At 42.3% G+C, this 16,191-nt stretch overlaps 1 protein-coding gene across 1 annotated transcript in view; it reads left to right on the top strand.

Moving 5' to 3' along the window:
• The window catches only part of HMGA2 (high mobility group AT-hook 2), a 119,945-nt gene that overhangs the window by 94,703 nt on the left and 9,051 nt on the right, over positions 1-16,191 (top strand). Inside the window, exon 5 of the mRNA XM_084759881.1 lies at positions 12,532-12,564. Coding sequence (XP_084616007.1) covers positions 12,532-12,564 — 33 coding nt within the window. The remainder of the gene's footprint in view (positions 1-12,531; positions 12,565-16,191) is intronic.

Below are 16,191 nucleotides of genomic sequence, written 5' to 3'. Positions count from 1 at the left end.
GAAAGTGACATGCTAGTCCAGAAGAGGGTGTGGGGTCCCCCAAAACTGCTCCAGTGTGGGTGCTGGGAACCAAACCCAGGCTCTCTGCAGGAGCAGTCAGTGCTCTTAATAACTAAGCCACTTCTCCAGCCACAAACCTAATAAAATACAAGCTTCTTTCTGAAGAAATCCCCTACATTTTAAAAACTGCTTCCCTTTCCCAGAACCCCCAGAGCTTTGTGGATAGGAGAAGAGGAAACAGTTAAGGCCTTGCAGGCAGCAGGTGAATGCTTAAGGGGCTGCATTCTTGATGCAGCGTTATATCAATGCTGGGGAAAAAGCTTCATAGAATTCTAACACAGATCACTTCGATGTTCGCTGACTAGATCCACACACAGACAAAACTTATAGGTCACATGTAGTTTGTAAGCCACTTTTAGCAAGCTGTATTACTATTAAATACTGATTTCTTGTGACTATTGTATATTTAAGAACTCTCTCTCTCTCTCTCTCTCTCTCTCTCTCTCTCTCTCTCTCTCTCTCTGTGTGTGTGTGTGTGTGTGTGTGTTATGCTCCATTCATTTTTTTTTCTTCCCTTAAGAACTATTGGGGTTGGGGAGGGGATCTCTATCCACTAATCAGGTGCTTTAAATAGCCAGTCTAGGGCTGAATCAAGGAAATCAGTCAGATAATATCTCTGTGAACTGTGTTGCCTGTGAGCTTTGCATCACACAATGCAAAGGAAGCTGCCCTGGTCCTGTGTGAGGTAAGTGAACAGTGCACGTGAAGCACTCTGTTCTGGTGGCCCAGGCATTATTTCTGTACAGCTAGAAATTAGAACCCTGAAGGCCACAAAAGTGACAGGGCTCAAGTGACAAACTGGCAAACGGGAGGACTGTGTGGACTTTAAGTGTGCAATGCAGAGTCCTACGATCACTCCCAAGGGTGCCACCAAGGTCTTTGATAGTGAACAATGAAATCATAAACACTGACGCTGCCCCCGGTGCTGCTGCTGCCGCTGCCGCCCCCTCCGCCGTCCGCTCTAGTGCTATTAAGTGGTGTTTATTACATTCCCACCGCCGGCAGTTGCACTGTGCAGTTTAGTGACTTCCTATTTAGTCACCCCCCTCACCCGACAACCCAGTGAGGCATCCACATTACACAGATGAGGAAAGTGACATTTAAATTGCTAAAGACTCACACTGTGGTGTGTAGTGAGTCCCAGACCTGATTGCTGGTTTTCCTTATTCCAAAGCCATATCTTCTAACACTATCTTGAAAGTCCTTTCCCAGCAGAACTCCTCAGGTACCGAGATGTTATTACCTCTAAACTTTGCAAAGTAAATTGGGTTTCTGGAAGGGAACCCCGCCATGACACCAAGGCCCAAAGCTGCCTTATAATAGCTCAAGCCAACTAACCTCCACTTCCTGATGGGGTAACCACAATCAGTGACTTCTAAATACCCTTCCTTAACTAAAAAAAAAAAAAAAAAAAAAAAATGCTACCCGCACTAACATCCCCTCCAACGTCAAAGGTGCATACACGTGTCTGGCAGCAAGTCCAGACATACCAAGGCGTGTATTAGCTAGAGCCTAGGACTCGAACAGCACTGTATCTTCCGGGGAGACAAGCTTCTCATTTCAATAGACAACTTGCTCACACAGTTGGGCCCCTCCCGCTGAACTGACAGGGAGTTGTAGTCGGGAGAGCAGCATAAAACGAACAGAGCAGTTATTGCCCTCACAGAGGGGCCCCTGCACACCCCGGAGGGTCTGAACCTCTCCAGTGTTAACTGAGCAGACCTCCGGTTGTCTCTCTTTTAAAAGCCTGGAAGACAGTAAGATTCCAGAATGTGAGCAGAAGCTCCTGTCATTTATTTGCTCCCACTGTCTCCAGACTTCTCTTTGGACACAATCAATGAGTTATAGCCAGTTTTGTTTTTGTTTTGTTTTTTGATTTGTTTTTAAGGCAGCATGGCACTTCCACTCACCGGTGACTGGGAACAGTTCCACTCTTTGGTCTGCGCTCTAGCGAATGATCTCGCATTGCAGACCAGGCCAGGGAAGCCATCTCACAGTAACTGTAAAGCTGAAACTTGTACATTGTACAAAGAGGACTGTTCTACACCACCAGACGCAGCCCACCCAGACAGGGCAAAGCAACAGATCAGGAGAAGCCTGTGCTCTCATTTCAGAGCTGGGATGGAGTTCCCATCAGCCATCACGGTCAGGACAGCACAGTGGAAGCCAAATTGGATGCAGCCAACCTGGTTGCTCCTCTGTCTCTGTTCCTTATCATGCTCGGTGACACAAAGTGACTTTTTTCAAGGCTCAGGGGTGGCTCAACTTGCTGGAGCTGATTGCCTTACCTCACAGGGAAATTTGCTCAGCGTGAAGGAAGAGTGTTCTTGTTGGTTGGTTGTTCCTTTGGCTCAGTGCTCCTCAACCTGTGGGTCTCAACCTCTTTGAGGGTCAGATAACCCTTTCACAGGGGTTGAAATATCAGATATTCTGCATATCATATATTTACATTGTGATTCATAACAGTAACAAACTTACAGTTACGAAGTATAAGTTTATGGCTGGGGTGGTGGTGCTCACCACAGTATGAACTGTGTTAAAGGGTTGCAGCATCAGGAAGGGTAAGGACCACTGTTTGGCTGGACATTTCATTACTAAAGCCATCTCACCACCCATTTGTGTGGCTCTGAGGGAGAGAGAGTGGGAGGGAGAGGGAGAGGGGGGCCATGTAAGATAACAGGATGGAAAGATAGTCTCTGAGCAGCTTTTAGCCCACAAACTTGACCACCGTGGAAGGTGTATCATCGTTAAGCTTGCTGTGTTAGATAAATTATATCCTTCCTAGTCAGTTGGAGTTGGGGTTTCCTTTTATTCCAGAAGCCTACAGTCATTTTCTCTAAATTATTTGAGACTCATCAGAATTCATTATCTAGGTTATTGGACATTGCTTTAATTCTTTTTTAAAAAAATATTTTATTAATGTATTCATATTACATTTCAATTGTTATCCCATCCCTTGTATCCTCCAATTCCTCCCTCCCTCCCATTTTCCCCTTACTCCCCTCCCCTATGACTATGACTGAGGGGGACCTCCTCCCCCCGTATATGCTCATAGGGTATCAAGTCTCTTCTTGGTAACCTACTGTCCTTCCTCTGATTGCCACCAGGCCTCCCCATCCAGGGCACGTGGTCAATGCTTTAATTCTTGTTAGCCCTCTTTAGCTCAACATTTTGGACATTGCTGGCCAGAGGTTTGGCACCTTTGCTTTGAAAAGGAAAAAGGTTTCTTCCAGGCAATGAGGGCATTTAGAAATTGGCTGGAAATCTTTTATGAAAATGTATTCCACAAAGAAGATGACAAGTGTGTTGGGGGCCAGATCAAGAGGGTGGACAATGTCCCTGGAAAGAATCTCACTGAAATTCGGCACTGGGGCTGTGAAGTGTTCTGAGTTGTGAACTCAGCTTTCTCTGAAGTTGGGCAAGAAGTAGTCAATGTTTCGGTCTTTGACAAGAATTGTGCCTTAATATAAATAAGTGTAAATACTATATGCATAAGTAAGCTTGAAGTGGGTTGCTCTAAATAACTCCTTCTGTGCAGCAATGCAATGTACCATGGGTAAAAATTACATGTCATGGGTGGTCACGCTCTAAAGGAATCTGCACATCCCCGAAGGCATCATCCAATGAGTACAGAGACCATGCAGAGTACAGAGACAAGGGATTAAAGGCAAGAAATTTCTTGGCAAATTTAAAGGCAAATTTCTTTCACAGAACAGCATGGAGATGAGATGAGAAAATTCTGATGTAGGTGGATGCGGTTGTATGAGGACCTGTATGACATCCATACAGAAGACAAGCATCTTTAGCCCTCCTCACATTTTGGTTCCAAACAATAATATATAACATGAGATTACAAACTCCATAGTTGTAGAAACTATGTCTTACATTTTCTATGCTATATATAGTACAGAATGCATAGCTAACATTTGTACCATAACGAAATACGAGAGGAAGTGACAAATAAAAATAAAACAAGGACATACTTCACTAGCGTTAATCGTGGGTATTTTTGCATTCCCCTGAATATTTTAGAGTTTGTAAGTAATCAAAGAGAAATAAAAAGATTAAACTAGGCATACAGATAGCACTAGGACCCTAAATTGATGAGGTACAGTTTCTACTTTCATAGAAATCTGAGGAGAAAGCAAGTGCTATTCCATTGTAAACCATTTGTCCCTGCACATGTAGCCTACACTAGCCTCAATTACTCTTCCTGTGTCAGCATCCCTAACTCCGAGATCCCAAGCGCGAACCACCTGGCTTGACATCTTGAGTTTACAACAACCAAAACCTCTTCTTTTCTGAGCCTAACTGTTACTATAAGAATAATTTCCTAATGCTGAGTTCTCCTTAAAATATATCGGAGACATTCTTTCTAACGCTGATCTTCTGAAATTTGTTACTTTAAAATACAATTTTCTCATTTGATCATTTTTTTTTCCTCATGGTATCAGCCTTAGAAATACTATAATTATATATTATTTAAATGACGCTTTGTCAAACAATAGTTGCTAAGACACTGGATTTTCATTTTTTAAAAGTTAAAAGCATGGGGGTAAGATGAACGATTACCCAAAAAGCCCCTGGGGCCATGTGGTACAGAGCTATAATGGGACGTGGACCAGGATTTCCTTATGAGTGGCCTTGGGACTTTCTGAAGGTCATCTCTCACCTTCGCGTGTGAATCTGAATGGGACGGCTTCAGATGGCCATCCATTGGGCAGTGTGCATTAAATCACTTTATGAAATATGTGCTGCACTGTCCCCATCTGGGCAGTGGAAATACAAAATTAAGACAGGCCAGTCGTCATCTGACCTGAGTTATAATTAAAGACGGTCTTGTTCAGCGGTGTGCTAAGCAGCTTTTTGAACTACGTTTCAGGCGAATTCGTAGCTGCAGCATGAGAAAAGGCCCATTGGAGAAACTGAGGTAGATAGCTCCGGGGCTGACCTGAAGTTTCACTTAGGTTTGGAAATTGAGTAAGGTGGGAAGCCAGCCACACGGCTTTTCTAAAAGAGGAATGGAGACTCTGTAAGTCACAGATTCTAAGAGTCACAGATGTGGAGGAAACTTCAAGGGAAGGTCCAAGAGGAAGGGAAAAGCCGGGATGCCGGGCCACTCCGGAAGTGTGAGAACGTGGAATTGGAAGAACTCAGTTCCACAAGTGTTGAAAATGTTTCTCGGGATAAGCTAACTCGTTCGGGAGTAGTTAACATTTCTTGGATTGAATATTAAGCTTCCTCTGAGGAAAATGACTCTACAGCTGAGGTCAGCCACACATCAGTGCCAAGAACACAGCGCGGAATTCAGCGTCCAGGAGAGATGTGAGTCAGTTAAGTATCACAGGGCCCCTAGCTCGTAAAGCACCCCTTTGTAGCTCTTGAGAACATGGGAGATTACCAGTAAATTCATCCTTTAGGAAAGGAAATGCCTAAAATCATGATTCAGCTTTTAAAAATAGGTTTCTGTGACTAAATGGTGTAGCTTCGAGGAAAAACTTAGGTAGCCTAATGAATCTGTAAAAGCCATCCATTTCAGAGCGAGGTGTGGTGGCACAGTGCGCACCCATTATGGGGTACTTAGAGTGAAGTCAGGGGATCAAGAATTCAAAACCAGCCTCAGCAACATAATGAATTTGAGGCCATCCTGGGCTATATAAGACCCAGTCTCAAAAAAAAAAAACCTTCTTAAATAAGTATATAATTAAAAATTCCACACGTTTCAATGTAAAGACCTGAAACCTAAGACCTGAAACAATGATTTCAGGTCCCATGAAGTAAGTATTGATTTTAAATATTTTATGAAAGTAAAAGGTAATGAAAGTAACCACATTATTTCCTCACATAAGCGTACAGGAAAGTATACAGGGTACAATACACTTTATACAGAATATTACATATATAATATATTTAATGTAACTGATGTCTAGATAATTACAAAAGGCATCTTAAGTAGACTTTCAAATAAGACATTCCAACTAGCAAGCTGGAATGTTGACAGTAAGCTTGTAAGTTAATTATGCTCGCCTACAATAGTGTTTGATCCTGCTCCCGTTATCACCTAGATGAGATCACCTTCATCAAACGTTGTACATAAGTCTTTCTACCTATTGATCTTAGGTTGCTGGCACTTAAACTTTGGCAATGGCGTGCGCCTTGTGTCTGTGTTGAGCAAACCTAGCGACACACTTTCCAGACATCTGCACACTGTCCGTTTTTTCTAGGACTGCATATCTCCACGGAGGAGCCCGTTGGGGTGGGCCCTATGGCTGCCCCTCTCTCTCTCTCTCTCTCTCTCTCTCTCTCTCTCTCTCTCTCTCTCTCTCTCTTTGTTGTTCTCTGTTGTCGAGGAGCATGTCCTCCCACACGTATGAACATCCTGTAGGAAAAATTAGTTTAAAATTGTATTTTATTCTCCAACGTTTATTTATCTCCCCACTTCTCTACCTTTTTAGTCTCTGGATTCCTTGACCTGTTTCTCATCGACTTTTATTCCTCGACGGATACATAGCTTGCGAAATACCGATTTCTGATGGGCCAGTTGGGTAGGTTCACTAGGCCAAGATTGCCGGATGGACTGATTTTAAAGGGTTTCTTATTGATCTGTCCCTTCTTCCTGAGGGTATATTCAAGACAACAGAGAGAAGGCAAAACCCCAGTCTTATCATGCCTTAAATCTTGTCCTATGAGCCACCATGGCTACAGTCATACACACGCACTGTGATGCTAATCAGCTTCAAGGTAGATTTGGACTTAGACTCTCTGGGATAAAAGATTGTATTCGAAGAGGGTTAGGGAACTCCTTCACTCCATACAGGTAGGATGGTGGACTACTTCCTACCTACAAGATCCTTTGGACAGTCTTAAAAATAAAAATACAGCCGGGCAGTGGTGATACACATATTTAATCTCAACACTCGGGAGGCAGAGGCAGGTGGATCTCTGTGAGTTCCAGGCCAGCGTAGTCAACAGAGCAGTTTCAGGACATCCAGGGCTACACAGAGATACCCTATCTGAAAACAAACAAACAGAAAAAGAAAAAGAAGAAAGAAAGAATACAATGTGAACATTAAAACTACAAAACTAGATTGGTGTGTGGTGGTGTCTGCCTTTAATCCCAACACTTGAGGGGCAGAAGCAGGCAGATCTCTGAGTTTAAGACAAGCCTGGTGTTCATAGCAACTCCCAGGCCAACCAAAGGTCATGGTGAGACCCCGTGTCTGAGGGGGGGGATGGGAGGGCTTTGCTGCATGCATCTCAGCATCCCCAAAATATGCCCTTTCTTTTTCCATTTGTTCTATGGCGTCATAGGATCCGGACTTCTAAGCTGTTTGCATGGATTACCCAACACAGTTATTTATTGCTTTGTGTGAAGGTTGGCCTAGCCCTGCATAAGCAAACCTGTAGACAGCACACTGAAGGCTGTGGGGTTAGAGAGCCCCTCTCTGTCTCTACAGGACATGTCCCATTGATAAAGTTTGGGGGATGTCACGGTTTTCCTTTCGTAGCATTTCTTCTGAGCTTCTTGATGTTGCTGCTGGTGGTGATGGATGACGTTTTTTTTGGCCTGGGAGGAAGTTTTCATGAATCGAATTTTAGATGTTTAAATAAGAGTCCAGGGAGATGGCTTGGTGTGAGTAAAGTGACCAATGAGTCGATCTGAGGCCCTGGCTTCCGGATCTAGCATTCATGTAAAAGTGTGTCTGCTCACAGCTCTAACTCCAGCACTGGACAAGTAGGGACGGGTAGGGCCCTCAAACTGTCTGGCTACCCAGCCCAGCCAATAAGTGAGCTCCAAATTCCTTCAAAGTCCCCATCTCCGAAAGTAATACAGCTACCTGATAAAGGCTACTTGCTGCCAATATGAACATTCTAAGCTCCATCAAGCCCACACAGTAGAAGAGAACTGACTCCCACAAGTTTGTCCTCTGACCTCGCGTGCATGTGATGGCACCCATACATGTGCTTGTGTGCATGAACACAGACATAAGACAAGTAAGTGTTAAAGCATTGGCATCTTGATGTGCACGCACCGGCGAACATGTGCACCACACATACACATGCAAGAGGTTTAAATGAGAAAGTGTTCACGCCAGCTCTGTGGAAGATGTCATGGTGTCTTATGGTGAGTTCTAATTCTCCATGCATGTAGAGAAGGCTGCATACCAGCTAACTGCCTCCACTAAATAAGCCCACACACTCACCAGAAACAGAACCATCAGAATCGTCTAAAGAGGGAACAACTTGACAGACACGGCTGTCTCTTCAGTAGAGCAATCATTGTGGAACCCATGCCTTTAAAAACATCTCACTGAGATAAAAAAGACTCCCCCTGTGTGGTGGGGCACCTGGAGCTCCAAGGCCCCTTATTACCTCAAAAGAGCTGACTTAGCTGGGCTTTGGCGTCTCAGTGACTGCCCTGGGAGCTCCTGAGAGACAGGCAGAGGAGAGTGACCCCCCACCCCAGGTGTGTCAGGAAGCACAGCTCTTCCTTCTGGGCTGGCTCTCGACTAGACTGCTTTGTTCTGTGGAAGTGAAGGGCTTTCCTCAGGAGAGAGAATTAATAGGTTGTTTCAGTTTCAGAAATAAACCCAAGGAGATTAGAGTTCCTATGCCTTAGTTTCCTGGTGAGAATAGGAAAACAATAAGGCATATGCCTTCCCAGGCACAAAAAGGCAGGTGTTAGAAATATAAAGTATTTTTTTTTCCTTTCTGTAGGGTGTGTGTGTGAAAAATATTATGTATTTATTAAGATTTATGAAAACATAATGTTCACCACTCCAGAGATTAATAAGCAGAGTTATCTTTCAGCCCTTATGAAGACACAGTGGCCAAGTGTGTTTGCTGCCAAGAGCCGTAAGAATCCCGCTTCCCTGTCTTAACATTTAGTTCTGAGCTAAGATGCCGCGAGGCAGATAAGAAGCTTGCAGTTTATTGTCAGGAAGCTTTCCAGCTGGCAGCTTGCTTCCTCTCTGTTTTTATGAATGGCTGTAGTATTATGATTTTGGCCTGCATTTTTTTTTATCGAAGCCATTCATAAAAATAAAAACAAAATAACAGCACCACCACCAGCAGCAGCAGCAGCAGCAGCAACAAAAAAACTTTCTGGGCACAGTCTGGAGCCATTGGGTGCCAGAGGCTGGGAAAACATCCCCGGCAACCATAACCACAACCAGCGTTGAAAACGTTCAAGGGTCTGTTTGTTTGGTGGCCTGAGACGTATGAAGTGCTGTGTCTAAGTGTTAGCTGGGAGAAGTTCTCTGACACGAACTAGGCCGGGAGCCAAGGCTGGCCGAAGTTCAGACATTGTCTTTGCCCTCGCTGAAGTGTCAGGACCTAATTCATGGAAAATTGGGTGAGCTGGCAGCCCTTTCAGAGAGCTTCATTGAGACGCACTGTGCAGGACTCGCATGAATGGAGCCTCCTCAGCCAAAAAAAAGGAGGGGGCCCCCGTGAGCAGCAGGAGCCAGGCGGCCTGCGAGAATGTGTGCGGATTTGAAACGGTTTGGGAGTAAATGTGTACAGGTGTAAGCCGCAGAGGAAAAGAGGGGGAAGAGGCGGTCTCTCCTTTAAAGTGACCTTTTGCAAACAAATACTCTCTCAGCACACACAGGTTTGAATCCTGAGAGGCACTAAGCCCTGGGCTTCCTGGGTTCAAGTCTGCCTGGAAAAAAAAACATAATCTCAAAACCTGAGCTTTGATGATGTGGTCATCAAACTGTGGTTCGATTCATGAGGCAGCCCCCCCCCTTTTTTTTTCTTAGAGGTAAAAATATCTTGCCAATTTCTCTCTCCCTCCCTCCCTCCCTCTCTCTCTCTCTCAAATCTCATTCATCTTAAAAAATATTTTGCTAATTTTATATAATATTTTCAATGTCCAAGAAAACATTACTTCATTCCAGACATGCTATATTCTGGACCCAGTGAGTTTACTTGTCCTCCTGTGTTTCTGAAAGGCGGTAGCAATCTCATTTCTTTCACTTGAATCTCTGAATCAAGGCGGCTCAGTTATTTTCAGAAACTTCAGGAATGTGTAAATGGAATTAATAGGGCTTATAATCAAACATAAACATGTTGTCAGGAAGCAATATATCAAAGGGCTGTGGCTTCAAATCCACCTTTTGTGCCCCTTGAAGAATAACAATCATTTCTGGAACTTCGTTGGAAAATTAATTTAGGTTGTAAAAAGATGTCAGAGTTTCACTTGAAAGAGAAAGAGTACAAGTAAATAATTAATGTAGATAAGAAAATAAATCATCTTAGGGCATCATCACAAAAGTGGTTGGATCCACAGAACAGGAGAAAATGTTTGGAAACTATAGAAGTGATAAAGGAATATATTCAGGGCGTCAGAAGTGTTCTGGGTCTTGCCTTAGTAAGGGTTTCTATTGCTGCAATGAAACACCATGATCAAAAAAAGTAAAGGGTTTATTTGTTTTAGACTTCCACATCACTGTTCATCACTGAAGGAAGTCAGGACAGGAACTCAAACAGGGCAGGAGCCTGGAAGCAGGAGGTGATGCAGAGGCCATAGAGGATGCTGTTCACTGGCTTCCTCCTCATGGCTTGCTCAACCTGCTTTCTTATAGAACTCAGAACCACCATTCCAAGGATGGCACCACTCACAAGGGGCTGTGCCTTCCCCCATCAATCACTAATCATTTTCAATTAGGCTTGCCTACAGTCTGATATTATGGAGGTATTTTTCTGTTGAGATTACCTCCTCTCAAATGTCTCTATCCAGTGTTAAGCTGACATAAAACTAGCCAGCACAGGTTTCAGGTCTCAATGTTGAAAAACAAACAAACAACAAAAAAAACAACAACAACAACAACAAAACTCAAACGTTTGTTTTGTTTTAAGGAGCAAAACATTTGAATATGCATTTCCTTACAAAAGCTAAATGGATGGCTAGTATTTCATGAAAAAAAAATATGCCGTGTAATAGTGGAGAGAGAAAGTCAAATTGGAGCAATGGCATTTAACTTCCCACCCAGTTTAAAAGTCTAGAATGAAAACAGACTTGGAAAAAAAATTAGAACTCCCCTACATCACTGGTAGGTCTGTGCGACAGTGTGACTGCTTTCTATCTGGCAGCTGCTCAGTTGTTGGGGTGGGATGTTGTTGGGGGTGGGATATGGTCAATATCATTCAGTGGTACCGCCCCTAGGTTACCCAGAGTAAGTGGAAACTACCACACTAGAATATGTTCATGAAAGCGCATAGGAGATGCTCACAGTAGCCAAGAGCTTATGAACATCCAAATAGGTAAAATATGGGTTGTCCAAGGAAATGCTACTTGGCATACAAAGCAATTAACTGTTGATACTATAGGAGTTGTTTTTCCCAATGTTATAAAAAAGATCTGACAAAGGTAACTTAAGAGAGAAAGGGTGCGGTTGGGCTTACAGTTGAGGGAGACACAGTCCATCGTGGTGGGAAGTAACGGCTGCAGGAGCCTGAGGCAGCTGGCCGCATTACTGTCTCTGTTTGGAAGAAGAGAGATGAGAATGGTTGTTCAACTTGCTTCCTCCTTTTTACTCACTCTGGAGCCCAGACAATGGGATGCTGCTGCCACACTTTCAGGGTGGGTCTCCTCGCCAACGTGTTTTTGGAAACATTTTCACAGATGCACCCAGAGGTGTATTTCCATGATGATTGTAAATCCAATTAAGATTAGTCAACTCAGATATTACAATATGAATTACCCTCTTCACCTGGAAACTAAATGTTCCAGTGAGAGAGAGAAGACACACAAGCCCTGTCAGATAATTCTTCCACCATGAAAAGTCTGAAACAAGGCATTGTATGTAACAGAAGGTAGACTGATGATAAATTAAGCTCAGGAGGTGGACTGAGGAGGTGAAAACCACGGGGAGTGGTTACAAATAGATACAAAGTTTCTTTCATGGAAAATGAAAATGTTGTAAAGTTAGGTTGTGGTGCTGACTATGCACCTGTTGTATAGTAAAGAGTCCCCTGAATTAAACATTTTAAATGAGTTAATTGTGTGGTTTGTAAACTTTATCTTGATAAAGATGATATGGCCGTAGACCTAAAAGCCAAATTATTCCTGTAGCCAGTTTATTTCAATATGAGTACTAAAGAACTGGCATTCACAAGCGGAGATTATGAATAAACATCTTTAACTTAGAGGAACTTTTTGTTTTGTTTTGCTTTGTTTTGTTTTTCGAGACAGGGTTTCTCTGTGTAGCCTTGGCAGTCTTGGACTCCCTTTGTATACCAGGCTGGCCTCGAACTCACAGCAATCCGCTTGTCTCTGCCTCCCGAGCGCTGGGATTAAAGGCATGTGCCACCACATCTGGCAGGTGAACTTTTTGAATATTGAATTTTCTCCTTTGCTTTTTGGATCCTCATTCGTATTTAAAGTACAAATGCTCAGGGTTTTTTTTCCCTCTGTATGTTTTCTTATAAAAAAAATAACACTTCTTTCATTTGTTTCTTCCTCAGCCACAACAAGTCATTCAGAAGAAGCCTGCTCAGGTAAGACATGATCCTTTACGATTTGGCTCCCAGAAGAACTCAAGTCAAACAAGAACTGAAAAAAAATTTCATTTTCTTATTTTTATTATGTCAGCATTGAAAAAGTCTTTAACATTTGCTGTAGTCTTCAGAGCCAGGAATATATATATATTCAGAATATATATATATTCTGAATATATATATATATATATATATATATTCTGAGATTATATTGTTAAATTGTTTAAAAAAAAAAAAACCTAAGGAAGGACAGTGAGCTGACACTCAGTTAGGAAAAGGCAGACATGATGAACTGAGTTCAAACCCCAAGGTCCACATGTGACCTCCACTCACATGTCAGGGTGTGTGTGTGTGTGTGTGTGTGTGTGTAACTGAAACACCACCAAAACATTCAAAGTCTTCAGTATAAAAGAAGCATCAGTAATATACAAAATAAAACTGTGTCTGGGCTGTAAATAGACGTTTAATTTTATAATATGTTTTGCCAACTCATTCTTTTTTAGGTTTTGTTTGTTTGTTTTGAGATAAGGTCTTTCTAATATAGTCCTGGCTGTCCTAAAACTCACTATGTAGACCAGGCTGCCCTCAAATTCACAAGCACTGGAATTAAAGGTGTGCACCATTATTCCCGACTTGCCTTACCAATTCTTAAACACTAAATTTTTACTTCTCCTCCTGACTGTCCATCATCCTTTGGCTTGATACAGAAATTGCTACATCTAAAATTATTCTTGACATGTGACTGAAAACAGCTAATCATTGAATTGTTCTGCAATATTTGATACCCTGAACACCTCCAGTGAGGCTCATCAACTGGAAATTATGTTAAAGTTTACCGTTCCTGAGCTCTCTTGTCGTCTTGCTTAAAATATTATAACTCTGCAACATTAAATTAAAAGTTCCCTTACTTCTTTTGGCTCATTAAGCCTGGAGTATCTTATCTAAGCTACAAGTGTATACACAGAAACATAAAATCCACATTTGCTAAAGAAACAGCTCTTGAAGAAAATATAACTGACATATAAGTTATTCACAGTTTCCAAGAATGTGGACCAAGAAAGTGTAAGAACGCCCTGGGTTTTTGGAACAATTCAGCAGTAGAAGGTTGCCTAGCATTGATGAAGAGCTGTGTTCAATTCTCAGCACCAAACACAAAACAAATGACAATAAGAACCTATTAAAGTAAATCACTAGACAGTGTCATGAGTCATGAAGTGCTCTTTCATGTAGTCCCTACTGCAGCTTATGCTTAGGGACGATTCACATGCAAACACGAAACACCTCAACTCTGTGAACCAGTTGTGTGTATCTCTTTCGAACTCTGCTTTCCTGGGTGAGTCTTTGTCCCAGGTGTTGGCATACACCATCTATCCAGACCATTGTTTTCCTAGAGAGCAAGTTTCGAAACACTGACCTATACCCACTGGCCACGCACATCATCCATTTTGGTTTGAAGACCTTTGCATAAGTATTTTCCATGAACTCTCTATGCGATATTGATAAGCATCCAAGAATGAACATAGTGGTGAGAAGAGAAAGGAGAAGAAAAAAAAAGGCAAGAGGTTTGAACATTTGCTTAACGAGCAAATGGTCACAAAATGCCAATGCTTCTGTGACTGACAGGAGACACAGATGAATGGGTGGGGCATGACTTATTAAGGGACAGATTCCTGAAGAGCTGACCCTTAGGGTTTTCTTTGATTTTGTTATTACTGTCTAGTTACAAAGGGAAAATAGAGACATAGGAAATGTTATAAGGTGAAATGAATTATGTGTACAATAGTAGAGTATTATATAGTACATATAGCATGTGTACATTATGTATAGCATATATAGTAGAATAGTGTACAATATTATGTAGCTATAATATCTATCTATCTATATCCATATATACACTGTTCTACTATATATAATAAAATATAGAGAGAGGAGAATAGCAGATGCATATGTATCACAAGTAAAAATCATTAATGTGTCTGCAAAGGATTATAAATATAAGCAAAATCTCTCCTCTCTCTCTCTCTCTCTCTCTCTCTCTCTCTCTCTCTCTCTCTCTCACACACACACACACACACACACACACACACACACACACACACACACGAATCTTAAAGGCCATCACTTGTCTGTCTGTCTGTCTTTACAGACCTTGTTCAAATTTTCCCATTAGGGGAACGCAGCTCAGACGGAAGTAGAGCAGAAGTGAGCAGAGCTCACGGATGACCTAACTTATAATGTCTGGAGACACAGTGATGAGTGGTGCAAGCACGGGGACTGCAGGGAAGTTCCTGGAGGACACTGTAAATTTTACAGAGCCGAAGACCCTCTTCCCTTTCCGTCTGTTTCTTTCAAAATACCCTCCTAGACTTGTCTGGGAGGCGGCCTGGATCGTCTCAGGCTGCCCTGTCTTCACCAAAGCACCTGCTTTGAGGTGGTGACAATTAGCACAATTAAGTGTGTCACATGTAGAGCAGTGAGACAACCATGCATCTGACTCACGTGTTTCCTTCTGGCCACTTCGAGACTTTGTCTTGTGTATCCATCTGGGGAAATGCCTGGTGAGGATAACTCGTCTCTAAATCTCAGGAAAAGCATGAGATATAGAATTATGTATTTTTAGCTACTAAGTTTCTCACATCTTAAGATTTACATTTTAAAAAATTTTTTAGAGTTTTTATTAATGCAAAAATGTCCCTCTTTTGCTTCCTTGTGTTTTCATTGCAGTTTGTGTGTTTGTTTGGTCGGTTTTGTTTTTTGTTCTTGTTTGTTTGTTTGTTTGTTTGAGGCAGGGTCTCTTGTGTAGTCCTGGCTGTCCTGGAACTCTCTTTGTAGAGCAGGCTGGCCTCGAGTTTACAGAGAGTCACTTGTGTCTGCCTCCAGAGTGCTGAGATTAAAGGCGTGCACCACCATGCCCACCCTCACGGCATGTTCTTAAAATAAGATTTTTTAAAAATTTATTTTCATTCGCCTTACATACTGATCATAACCCTTTTCTCCTCTCCTCCCTATCCCACCCTCCATCCCAAGCACCAGTAAGGTTTTTTTTTAAATTGGGAGAAATTATATAGCAATTGCTAAACCCCACCATTAAGATGAAAGCCATCTGCATCACCTTCCTTGTATGTATGTCACATGACTATTGGATCATAGAGGCTCTGTGGTAAAGAATGCTTGCACACTCTGGGATAAAAAACATCACTCTGAGAGGGCGAAGTCAGCCTGATGCTACGGCTCAACATCTGTGTTTGTATTTATAAGCATGTGTGTTTATAAAAGTTTAAGGCAAGCTCTATTATGCAGGGCCCTCAGTTTGGGAAATGCACCTGGTTCCATGAGTTGCAAGCCTCAAGTCTGTCCCTGAATTCTTATGGGCGGGAACTCATCTGTTCTAGTCTAAAGGGGGGAAGTCTGCAGTGTTCTCACTGAGTCTCCTCAAATTCTCAACCCCCAGACAACAAGGCTTACTAGAAACCTTACTCTGTATTTTAAAGTAATGAAATAAGCAATAAGTAGAAACTGGTTAAATAGAAACGAGCAAATTCCTCAACACTCTGAAGGGAGTCCTCACCACATACACTCAAAAGTCAGTTTTAGAAGGAAAGGTTCATAGGTTTTTTCCTTCAAGTT

The sequence above is a fragment of the Acomys minous genome (assembly GCF_964271855.1).
Source record: "Acomys minous genome assembly, chromosome: 15".
NCBI classification, from domain to species: Eukaryota; Metazoa; Chordata; class Mammalia; order Rodentia; family Muridae; genus Acomys; species Acomys minous.
Note: the sequence above shows the minus strand (reverse complement) of the source record. Positions and strands in the feature narration are given on the sequence as shown.